Below are 12873 nucleotides of genomic sequence, written 5' to 3' on the forward strand. Positions count from 1 at the left end.
TCTATTAAATTCACAGAATAAGTTCACTTCTGAATACTGGTGTAATGACATGACAGCATCACAAAGATCGGGATGGCAGTCATTTTCAGGTCTTTCTTGAAGTAAAATATGGAGTGGAAAGAAAAATCATCATTCAACAAATTTACAATTTGTGTAATGTTCCAGTATTTACTGTTAACACAAACAGTGGCCATGTACAAAGGAAATTCAGGACACATCAAACTACTGTGTCAGGAGTATTATCTTGCTGGCAGTCAGATGGTGTAATATTCACTGCACACATTTCTTTGTCAAAAGATCATTACTTAGAATGAATGATTAATCTACAGTATTTGAAAGTGCCTGGGTGGCATGTCAAGCTTAACTTTGACAAAGTCTCTTCATCACTTCTTCTAATATGGCAAAGAGAGCTGCCCTGACTGTTAAAATTCTGCTAAAAACACAGTATCAAAAAATCACAGTAACAAGCTCACAAACTACCTGAAATTTTGGTTTCAAATCAATAACCCACCAACTGTCATCAGATTTTGATTATAAAATCTGCTAAATCCTGATTGGTGCACAGAAATATGTAACATCAACTTTTTCCAACGGATCCCCGCCCACTTCACATCACTAAGAGAAAAACAGAACGGACGGAAATCTTTCATGTGAAATAAACAAATCTGTTCTAACGTAGGCAGAACTTACAATGAGGCTTTGATTGAGAAAATACGTTTTCAGGGACTTTATCAGTATCAGTGGAAACAACAACAACAAAAAGATTTGAGTCTGTTGATTATGACTATAGGCTGATGTTTTGCTTAATGGTTTACTTAATTCAGAGATTATTAGACATTCACTTTGCAATAATTTGCTTTACCAAGTCTACAGAGGCAAAAATAATTACTCAATCTTTCTTCACCAGTTTTATCTTTTTGCTTTCAAGTCTGTGGGAAATGAATGTTCTTTATAAGCTCACAGATGAATGTGTCCCACATGGGTGCTTGTTGTGACTTACTTCAGTACTTTATAAGCAAATGGAGATGGTTGCAGATCACCCTGGGGCTTAAGCCTGAGAGAGTGTTCGCACATGGTTTACATTTTTAATTAAATGTGTTTTTCTTTCCTCGTCAGGGTCATAGGAGCGCCTGTCCCAGCGTGTATGGGCAGAAGGCAAGAGACACCCAGAGCAGGTCACCAGTCAATTAAAAGTTGACAAAAAATGGTGATGCTTTAAAATTTAATGATATTTCTAGGGAATTTTATAGTGTCATTCTCATTTTTCACCAGTAGAGGAGGCATACGATCCACACTTGGGTTAATGCTCTTTATTACTCAGTGGGGCCATCCCTGCATGCCTGATAAATGCATTAGTGTGGATTTTAGGGCTATGCTTTGTATTTCTTGTAGCCCACTGCCTCAGCACAAATGCATTTCCATTTATCAACCCAAGTATTGAACACATAAATCAAGCTATAACCTCACTGTACAGATACATTATATCTAGAGCAGGAGAGTGTGTGCCAACATTTGTTTCAGGAGAGTGATTGAGTCATGATTAAACCTCGTGCAGTTCTTAATAACTATTTGAAACTGTTTGAAAGTGGAGGACAGCCTGGGTAGGAGTCACGTTTTTAAAATTAAACAGGGAGATTGAATGCACACAGTGACAATATTGTGTGCAGAGATCCAGGATAAAAGCCTCACAAATGACACCCAGCCTGCGTCCGTCTCAGAGGACCCAGCCTCCGACTTGTTAGCAAAAATGGAAAGCTTGGGGCTTGCTCTTGATCCTGAGCAATTATTAGAAGATAAAATAACTGAGACAAAGCTGCAGGGTAAAAAGGCATCAGCGAGAGTTTAGTGTTTTTATTCATAAGTTCAAAACAGTCATATTAACATTACATCCACTAGCAATTAAAATCTAATTTCCAAATATAAATTCTTTCAAGTACACAGAGGCGTTATTAATTTTCCACAGGAACGGGCAAAACCCCCACATGTAATATTACTGCATTATTACAAAAAAATACAGCTCCAATTTAAACAAGATCATCATTGCATCACAGCTGATATGATAACGAGCCACATCACAATGCTCATCAGAGAAGGCAACACCTTTTGTAACTCAATACTTAGAAATACACAAACAAGGACAACAGCTCCACTGATCACATTGTTAAAATACTGGTAAGCTTGTGAATAATGGTGGGTTCCATTTGTTTAACCTGGACTGACTTCTGAAAAAAAGCTAGTGATGGCAACTTGATAAAATGGGACTTTTAATTCTACAGAGGCCTGTTTGTTTGTCCATTGATGTACATAACACAGTGTGCAAGATACAACTCCCTTGACATCAGCATGATCAGCATGCTTTCACCTGCCTGGTATTTATCAGATCTGTGGAATGGGATAAAAAGGTAGCGAGAGAAAAAAGGGCCCTCAAGATGTGGAGCTGCTTGTTTTCACAGAAGTCTTGACAGGGGCTCCCTAGAGGCCTGCGAGCAGCTCACTGAGCAGCACCTCCCTTTCTCCTAGAAGCACGTCTCTCCTCAAACTGGTTCCTTTGTTCACAACCTTTATCTTCATGGCCAGACTCTTTACCTTTGCCTGGGGCAGGGCGTCAAAAAAAAAGTCTTCGTTGAATACTGGATTCCTGCTATTCTTGATGATGGTGCTCCTCTGTTTCTGCTGCTTGCCAGGGTTCAGGTAGAGTGCTACACAGCAGTTGATGCTTTTAATGTCCGTCTGCCTGTCATAAAGGGCCTCCGCTGTGAGCACGCGCACCCTTAGCCGAGCTGCCTCTGGGTCATAATGAGTGCTCAGCCTCAGTGTCCCCCCCTTGTGGAGGTTGACAGTGTGCTCGCGCTGCAGGAGGTCTGACGCTGCGCCCCTTAAGCCGCTGCTTTTACATCCACTGAAGGCAGGAGAGGGGGGGCAGCGCAAGCGGCGGCGCTGCATGTTGGGGCTGTTGTCTGCTGAGCTGCAATCATCAGTGGAAAGAGAACTGTGACGCGCCAGGGAGCGCTTGGCACGGGACACCTTGAGGGAGAGAGAAAAAGCAACTGGTAAACATATAGAAAGGAGCCTCATGGTAAATCAAACAAGGAAAACACTTTTGTAACACATTCATTAGTAGCTTTATAACAGTCAATCCATGTACACAGACACCTAATGAAACAGTCCTCACCTTGGCTTGTGTCTCCTGGGTAATGGAACGTAGGAGAGAGGCAGAGCGGGACAAGAGAGGGGAGGCAAAGGGGGATGACTCTGCTGAAGAGCAGGTGTCACTCTCACCACCACTGAAATAGCGGTAGGGATTGGGGTCCGCTGGGGCCAGAAGAGTTCCCCCTTGGGAGCGCCTCTGGGAGTTCGGGGAGGTGAGAGGGCTGCTGGGGTCGCTGTGGAACAGGCTTTCCTTGCGGCGGGTATGAGGAGACTCCACCAGGGTGGAAAAGCCATAGGAGGTCTGAGCCTTGGGGACATACGGCAGAGACATTGCAGTCTGTGACTGGGGGTCTGCATTAGTGTTGACTTCAACACTGACCACAGATCCGGCACCTGGCTCATCAGCACTCTCTATTTGGATGATGTGACGGTTGGCTGACTTCTGGAGATTGCGGGTGTCTCCTCCCAGGCGGGAAAAGAGGCGAGGGCTGCAGGGGTTCTTGCTGCTCCGAGCTCTGGGGCTCTGACTGCAGATGGCATGGTCCGAGGCGGAGGGTCGTAGCGTGGAGCAGTGCTGAGGTTCTGGTGTACGAGACTCTTCTGGTGGGCAGCAGATAAGTTTGGGGGGGATGAAGAAATCAGGGATCTTGTTTGGAGTGAGAACATTGGCATAAACAGAGACAGGAATGGCCGTTGTCTGCGGGGGCTGGGATTGTGTCCCACTGCTCTCCACAGAGCTCCTGAGCTTCTCCAGTAGCCACATGCCCACTCAGATGCCTCAGCTCACAGTTTCTCTGTTAACAGAAAAGTAATGCGTGAAGAGGAGACAGCACATCCAAAGATAACAAGCAGACAAAATCAACAGAATTACATCTTTTTGTTGAGGTTTACTAAATATTTTCCCCCATAAGCCATAAAGCTTAACGTAAATCTGTGTTGCCTTTTACACCTCAGCAGGAAAAAAATCACTTGAATTGTGCAACTCACCAATTAGTGAAGGAGAGGAATGAAGAGTAAACATTTAAGTTGCAGCCAAGAATCATACATTTCTTTCACAAGGCAGACATTAAAAGAGTGTCTAAGCATCTCCAAAGAGCACTTTAATTACATGTGAAATCATTGCGCAAACACAGTGAGATAAAAAAAAAACCCTATAACTCTCCTCTAAAAGATTTACACGAGCGCTACTGAGATTTGTATCATCAAACAAATTCAACTGCTATTTTTTTCTTGTTGAAATCACTTTAAGTCGTTGGGATTTTAATTACTCAATGAAATCCTTATAATAAACCAGCAAAAGCGAGTCTAAATAACTTTTTTCCCTCAAACAAAGCCACATTAAGTGCCGACGCGTTGCACATCTACCATCAAATATAAACAAACCTGTTGGCTGTAGAACTCTTTTCCTCCGGAAAAATTGATCGCCGGTGTACGCTCGTCCGCACCCTGTCCAAGCACTGTGTGCGTAACGGGTTAGTTGAAGTTCAAGCGTGATCCAAAACGCTTGCCAGCGGTTAAATGCTGCTAGATCAGGCACTCTCGCTTTATATGATGGGGTCTGTGACTTCTGAGCCAATGAGAAGGTTGTGAAACCTTCCCATGATGTTTACCATAAAACTATTCCCTGCGCAGGCACGGGGGGCAAAAAAATCTAATATAAGTGCTGTTGTTTCCTCACCCACAAAGTGTTGCAAATGATGTGGGTTTCACATCACACGCCTCATTGATTTTTAAAGAGAACGTCGAGATTTCATTTGGCGTTCACGAGAGATCTATTCTCTTATGCATTGTTGTCAGATAGTGCCTCTCTCCCAATAATGCACGGTGCAAACCGACAGGCGCCTTAATTGGACTTCCTGGTGGCAAACTAATGATGATGTGGAGTGACAATATGCTGCGTTCACATCCACCATCTGAACTGATTTACCAATGATAATGGAAGAGAAAGCTTTATACTTAGAGGACAGGCAGTGGACAAAATAAAGTAAGCACACCATGACAAAGAAACTGCAGAAGTGTAATCACAAACACAAAGAAAGCAGTGGTGAGTTATATTAAGTTGAATTACCATTATGCCTCTGTTTTAAAACTATTCTATACTGCAGTGTATTGTTCTCAGCTCTCTTAAATAAGCCTATAAATAATTACAGCTAGTAGTGACTGGAACAAAACAAGAGCTCATGTCATGCCGGTTGTGACTTGCTTCCAGTTAGTTTTTGGATAGTTCATAAATCTTCTCATGGACATGCCACTGACTTTGATATATTGCTTGTAAGCTGCCTTAGTTTTGGACCCAGTCTCTGGAACAGCCTCCCAGTTCATCTGAGGACAGCAACATCGAAACCTCACTTTGTAAGATGTGCTTCTATCTATTATGCTCAATTTAGTGCTGAAGCAACTAGTCAATTGACTAGTTGATCAACAGAAAATTAATAATCAACTGTTTTGATAACAGATTAATTGCTTAAGTCATTTTTCAAATACAAATCCCAACATTTCCTTGTTCCAGCTTCTTAACTGTGCAGATTTTTTTGCTTACTTGACGGTAGACAGTAAACTGAATATTTGGGTTTTGGACTGTTAATCAGACAAAATAAGCTAGTTCAAGATCACTTTGGCCTTTGGAGAATTGCACTGAATATCTTTCAATTTTTTCTGATACTTTCAAATTATTAATTGTGCTCTAACACAGTGCTCAAATGCCGTCCTTATAAAGTCCCACCTTTCCCCTTTTTGACTGTATAGTTTAAAATTGCAACAGTTGTTTTGGTTCCCTGCATTTCATTATTTGGCAACATTTGACTTTACCTGTCCTATTCAGCATTTATAAGCATTATATAAACATGTAATAATTAGCTATTAACACACTACAATGTAGTTGTAATACGTGGAGGCTGATGTACAAACAGATAATGAATGACAACATAGTTACACACAGTTGTAATAATATGAAATATGTCTTTATAGGAGAAGTTATAATTGTCGACAAACACTGTACATTAATAAACACTTAAAAATGCCATCATACAGTAGCTGCACATAACTACATATTGTGCTATAAACAATCTATGACATTTTTGTATACTGCTTATAAATGCTAAATAGGTAAGGTAAATTTTAAGTTGTTTGTCTTGAGCTGCATCTCTTGTGTGAAATAAGACCTGACAGTCACTATTTATTTGAGTTTTCAAAACAACATTAGGCTGCCCACAAAAATGGCAAAATGACATAATGTGGGGGGGTCTAAAAAAACATGAGAACACACTGAAAAACTGGACACATTTGTGACACTCTCCTAAAAACATTATTTCCATTCATTTTAATGCAATGCCAGCTCAAAAACATGCACAACGCTATGTAAGGACATAAAACCTGAGCAAAGTAAAAGTAATATGGATTGATGAAGTGTCTTTGTTTTCTAATTGGACCAGTTTCTGTTTGGAGAAAGCCAAAGAAGGCATTCAACCCACAGTGTATTTTGCCAGGTGTTAAACATGGAGGTGGATCTGTCATGGTATGAGCAGCCATCACGTAGGAGTCATTTGGACCAGTCAATGTTCTGCAGGGTTTTAAAAACGGCCAACAAATGTGAGGCCATTTTACAGGACCAGTTGCACCGTGCTGGAAATACTGTCCCTTCATGATATATTTCATGTTGACAATCTCCCACAGCTTGCTTGCTGCATTACTAATGTTTGTTTGTTGTTTTCATTATTTTGTCCAATATCTATATGTTCACTAAGCTCTGCACATATTGCATAAAGTTCATTTTCACACACAGTTAAAGACATATGGATTGGCTACTTAGTACGTGGTTGAACAGTATTTTTTTTTTTTGGCTTTATTGGCTCTAAACTCTGATCTTTTGGTATTTGCATGCTTATGTCTCCTTGTGGTTGGACTCTGATCTGTTTGGCTGGATGCACACAAGCTCTCTATGAATGTGTACAATCCCTCTGCCTATAACAGCATTCTTAGCAGAGATGTTATGCCATACAGTATCTTGGTGTTGAAAAAGTAATCTATGTATCTTACATTATTGTTCCCTTTTATTTATTTCCATTTTCTTTCCCTTTTGGTTAAAGTGTTTTTCCTCTCATTTCCAGTACGGTAACAAGCCATCTAATCAAAGTATTTTTCTCTAACCTTATTTAATCAGGGTAGTTTCACTGAGAGTACTGTTCTGTTTTTCAGGAACATGGCACTTTAGATCAACCATTCACATGTGGAACCTGCCTAGTACAATTACAGTCAGAGGTGTTGGTCAATGAGCAGCTCCACTGTAGTTGAGGGTTAAAGAAGGAAATCGAAAGATTACCAGCTAGTCATTTGATTCTTAGTCAAACAAAACTGCCTTAAAACATTGACGTTTATCCAAACAACTGAGGAAGATAGAAGTGGACTACTTTCATTGCAAACAAAGACAACACTCCTCTCATCTCATAACGTAGGCAGAATTATTAGTGAAGAGCTCGTTTTTAAAGCCCCTCAAGGTTTCTTTCTATTTACTATACAAATTAGTGACAAAAAATATACTGTATACATTAATATTGGAGAAACCTCAAAATACCAATTCACTGATGTGCCACAGCCAATCGAATTGAGTTTGAGTGGCTCAAATATAGGTGTGTGAACCTGGAAAATACTCAAGAAGACTTGTAGAAGACTGTAATAGCTGCCAAAAGTGGCTCTACCAAGACCTAAATAAAGGCTCAAAATACTCGTGCAAATAAGATCCATTCATGGTGTTTTTCTGAAAATAGATTAGATAGATTAGAATAGATTTGTGATGAACCATTAGATTCATACATCAGGGGTATGATTCATCCACTGGTCTATCCATTCATTTAGACAACAGAGAAATGCTTTTTTTTGCCTCTAAACCAACTACATACAGTTACTGTAACAACACTAAAGGTACAGGAGCAATGTATGGCTGTAATGCTTATTACAACACCAGAAAAAAAAATGCATGGATGAAAATGAGACAACCTTGCTATTCTTAGATCCATACCACTGGTGGGGCAAAACTTAAATCCTGGATGACGCCTAAAGAAAAGACCATGTTTTCTAAATTGAAAGGGTTTGTGCTCTGCACGAGGCCGCATCTCAGCCTCTCAGTCTCAACTGTGCAGAGATGCAGCTTTCATCAGTTAAAGATGCACTTGTCTCAGCCTCAGCTGTACCAGGCTCAGTTGCCATTATTATTTTCTCTGCAAACCTGCAAAATTAGGGGGTGGTTGTCATTACAAAGAAGAGTGAAAAGGCACAAAAAAATTATTTAAAAAAATACTCACAATGAAGTGCATTTATTCATAAATTTACTGTGTGCATGCAAATACATTTACATTTCTATATTTTTTTAAATGAGATTCAACATGCCTGATGTTGTGTAGTTAAACTCTGAACTAAATAGCAGATCAAGTCTTAAAGCAACTACCTGTATTGTTTTGAGTAAAATATCTCAACAACTATTGGATGGATTGCCAGTAAATTCGGCACACACATTTATGTCCCCCTCATGACAAATTGCAATCACTTTAGTGAGCTCTTTACACTTTTTATCTACTGACATCAAGTCAAAATGTATTTGTTCAGTAGGCCTACTTTGGTTAATGTATTTTGTATTTAGTGCAAATTACCAAATATTAGCATGCTAACATGCTAAACTAAGATGCTGAACATGGCAAACATTATATCTGCTAAACATTAACATGTTAGCAATGTCATGAGCATGTTAGCATGATGATGTTAGCATTTGGCTCAAGTGCAGCCTCACAGAGCAGCTAGCATGGCTGTAGACTCTTATATTCTTGTTTAAATCTACCGTCAGAGATTTCTGTACTTCACGTTTCGTTCATGGTTTCCCATTTTGCTGCAGCTGCTGCTGTTCCAGCCCCTAGCCCTTTTGACTTGGAAGGTTCCTAATTGAGGAAATCGACCCAGAGAAGCATCAACCATGATATAAGCTAGATGAAGTAAATGTTTCCTTCCAATTCATACCTCAAAGTGAATGTGTTCCTTCTTGAAAAATGCCTGATTGTTCTACAATTAACATTCAACGCGTTTATGGCAGCAGTCTGAGAGGAATTAAAGTTGCTCTTGAGGCAAAGGGTGTCCATACTCAGGTCCTTAATATTGATATTATGAATATCGATCTGTTATGAGGTGTGGTCATTAACTACTCAGCTAGGTTGATTTGATGTAGTTACTGTGTTTCATGCCTCATAACATTTCCTCCACGTGGGAGATTCATATAAAAATCTGTCTCCATGTTTTTTTGTGGTATTACATCTGAGTTACAGACACACTGTGAGTGGTTCAACAGTGTTGCTATGATCTCTGATCCGTTCTACATCTAAAAATACTCATTGCCTCAATAAACAGCACTGTGGCTCTATTATCCTAAAGTGACATTGCCATTTGATATTTTTAACTTTCAATATTCTCACCTAGAATGACTGTACACGTCATCCTCTGACATTACTGGCAGAAATATGAGAACCAAGACAAACAAAAAATCCAGGAACTCACCATGTGATCTTTAAAGTAAAACTGCAGTTATTTTCTTGGTTATGTCATATTAGAACAAAGTAGTCTATAAAGAGGAAACAGGGCACAATAGGCAGAAATGTCTACCTATGTATTACAGTTACCTTCATTAAGGTGAATTCACCACTAGATGTTCTTTGGCTGTCATTATTATGGGCCTATAGGAAAATATTGAACCCATATCACAGAGAAAATAGCTCCATCTGTTCATTTTAGCTCGTTTTTTTTGTACTGTATGTGCCAGAAGTATAATGGGAGTGAAAGAACCTATTGATTTCAGAACTCATTACTTGTACCTGTACTGTACAGCAAACTTAAAATAAATGTCAAATGAAATGTCACAGGGATTATTGTGACCACTGGGTTCACTAATTCTGACCGCAGTTTTCATGTGTTCCCCTCCAAGTTCAAATCTGTTTCAAATCAAATAGTATAATATTAGCCTATAATATTTAGAATACTTATTATAATTTAATGTAATCGATGTATTAGTGTACGTAGTGCACTGTAACAAGTACATTTCTTGTCTTTCAAGTCTGGACAGAGTCATCCTTGATCACAGGTTGACTTTAATCTTAAAGGGGAACTCCACCGATTTTACACATAAAAGTCTGTTTACAGGTCTTGGGGAGTGCTTTTACGTATGTGAAAAAAGTTGTATAAAGCCTTTTGTGGCTCCAGAGTGAGCTGTGCAAAATGTGATAATTTTCCTCACTGGTGCTAAAGACTACAAGTTTGAAAATGACAAAAATCTGCAGGTGTGGAGTTAGAAAGAAGTAAGCTTACCAGACCTCTGTAGTCCGCTCCTTATCTCTGCTTGAGGCTAGCGGCTCGAGGCTACATTAGCTGCAACTAGCATAACACAACCGAATATCTGATGGCATGGTCAAATTGAGTTGTTTATAATGTAGGCGCCAGGTTTTGACACGGAAAAAAATGCGCCGAATAATAAAGACAATATCTGTGATTCTGCTGCATTTTTTTGATTTTGATCCTTAATTTTTTACTGTCAATCGTGGGTCCAACAATGTTATAGGAGTGCAATGTTAAATTGTGGAGTACTCTTTTAACATTAGAGTGCTTCGTTTTTCTTAGCGGTAGCTGCCAATTCTGTCAGTGTCTGTGGTTTCACATGTCTGTTTTTCTCCAATAGAACTGACACTGTACTTGTTGGGTTTGTAGTAGCCATTTTACCAATCTCTTTTTCTTCTTATATCAGTCAATTATTATTCAGTGTGAGACAGTGTAGTCCCTCATTCGTCCAGGAGTGTTCTATCGTAGAAAAGGTTTCAGTCGTAGTCATCTGGACACTGTTTTCAGAAACAAGACGTTTCGTCACATCTTGTTTCTGAAAACAGTGTCCAGACGACTACGACTGAAACCTTTTCTACGATATTATTCAGTGTATTTCAAAAGATTTATAGTATTGTATCTCTAACTAAAACCTGCCACATTTTCTCCTCAATTTTTCTCTATAATTTAAGAGCAGATAAGATAATATCCCATAATAAAGTCAAAAGCTTTTCTGTGTGAATCATGGCCTCCACTAAGGCTGAGACGAGAGGATTGTAGTGAGTTGAGTCATGTTGATACAGTAGGATCAGATTGAGTTTGGAAAGAATCCAAGCACTTCCCGTTGCTGCAGTACAATATTCAGCACATATTTGTTGAAATTAAGTATTCCTGATGAATATTACTTTACACTGACTGCATTCAGACTGCATTGCACAGAAGAAATGAATTATGCTTAAACAATGAGCTGTTTTATGCAATGTGACCCATACTCTATAACACATATAACCATAAAAACTTTTCTTTTACTGTAGCAGTGTTACAGTACCACTGTAGTGAACTTAACAGATGCCTGTAACATATACTAATGTTGGATTTTAAAATGGATATTAATGTGTAATGTGTTTCTTTATTTCTGCTTCACTTAAGGTGGTATCACATGTGAAAGATCTTGTATGTAAACCTTACAAGTGTCTCAGTGAGCAGAGAATACACACTGTTGGCACGAGGCTCATTCTGCTGCCTGCTGACAACCAACCCATCTGGTCGGGGGCCACTGGGCACCAAGGTAAACAAACACCAAACAGATACAGCTAAAGAGAGAGTCGATTCTGTGCTGCTCAGCGTCGGTCTTCAGAGTTATGATGATATATTTGTTTGAGGATTGTCACATATACAGACCAACAGACCAGAAGCCATGAGTGTACATAGCACAAGTAAACATGGCAAACAGAAAAAAAGAGGAGACAGATGGAGAGGGGGTGAAGACAGTACAAGATGGAGTATGTACAAAGTGAAGAGTGGACCTGTACCATCTGTAAAACAGTTGGGAGAAATAGCCAACAGGAGAAGGGAACAAGAACACAAAAAACACAAAAAGGAAGAAGTCGTTTCATTTTATGTGACAGTCTGAACACTGAGCATTGTGGACACATAAAGCAGATGTTCTCAGCTCAGTTGAAATCATTAAAATCCTCTGAAGGCACAGCTTCTAGCAACAGCTTATTCTCCTAATGTTAATGAAATTGCTCATCACTCATAAAATGTAGAAAGAACTGGACAAAGTCTGCCTGAAGTGCAAATTCTAACCGTTTAAAGGTTATTTAAGACTTTACACAAACTGTAACAAAACTTCTAAAGCTTTCAATACATTTACCTGGCATGGCATGGCAATTATGTGAGGAAATAAATGCCAAACCCACATAGGTAGCAGACACACTAAAAATATAAAGGTGTAAAATGCCTTAATCATCCCACAATCTACACACACACACACACACAGACACACACACACACACACACACATAGAGTTGCTTAATTCTCTGAATTTAATGCATCAAATTGTCATTAATTACGGGGCTGGCTGTTCAAATAAACTTTAACATTAATTATTAAAGATCTTATTCATTAAAGTTGGAGCCAACTGAGGAACATTATGCAACATTTACAGCTTGTCTTTAGTCTTCTATGACTCATAATCAGTTTTTTTACTTCTCCAAGTGATTCGTTCCATGCATGTTTTACCTCAGTCTGGAAAAGTTTTATGGTATAAAATTAAGGGGTAAATGCCAAATGCAGTATACAAAATAATTTGTTGTATTTAAGATACATGCGCGGTATTCTTGCACCTGGGAAAAATGATCTCTATAGTAGATGTCA

At 39.3% G+C, this 12873-nt stretch overlaps 1 protein-coding gene across 1 annotated transcript; it reads right to left on the reverse strand.

Moving 5' to 3' along the window:
- Positions 1-1821: 1821 nt before the first annotated feature.
- LOC122886312 (C2 calcium-dependent domain-containing protein 4C-like) lies at positions 1822-4948 on the reverse strand. The gene is made up of 3 exons (XM_044218321.1): positions 4534-4948; positions 3173-3944; positions 1822-3024 (listed from the first exon to the last, which is right to left on the reverse strand). The coding sequence occupies exons 2-3, from the start codon at positions 3911-3913 to the stop codon at positions 2473-2475; spliced, it is 1293 nt and encodes a 430-aa protein (XP_044074256.1). The 5' UTR covers positions 3914-3944; positions 4534-4948; the 3' UTR covers positions 1822-2472.
- Between the last annotated feature and the right edge of the window lie 7925 nt (positions 4949-12873).

The sequence above is a fragment of the Siniperca chuatsi genome, linkage group LG13, assembly GCF_020085105.1.
Source record: "Siniperca chuatsi isolate FFG_IHB_CAS linkage group LG13, ASM2008510v1, whole genome shotgun sequence".
Classification (NCBI taxonomy): Eukaryota; Metazoa; Chordata; class Actinopteri; order Centrarchiformes; family Sinipercidae; genus Siniperca; species Siniperca chuatsi.

Bases quoted from the DNA above. Each gene is read 5' to 3' on its own strand.
- LOC122886312 (XM_044218321.1), bottom strand. From the start codon at position 3,913: ATGTGGCTACTGGAGAAGCTCAGGAGCTCTGTGGAGAGCAGTGGGACA. The intron at 3,025-3,172 runs GTGAGGACTGTT...CTCTCCCTCAAG, and splicing joins CCCAGGAGACACAAGCCAAG to GTGTCCCGTGCCAAGCGCTC.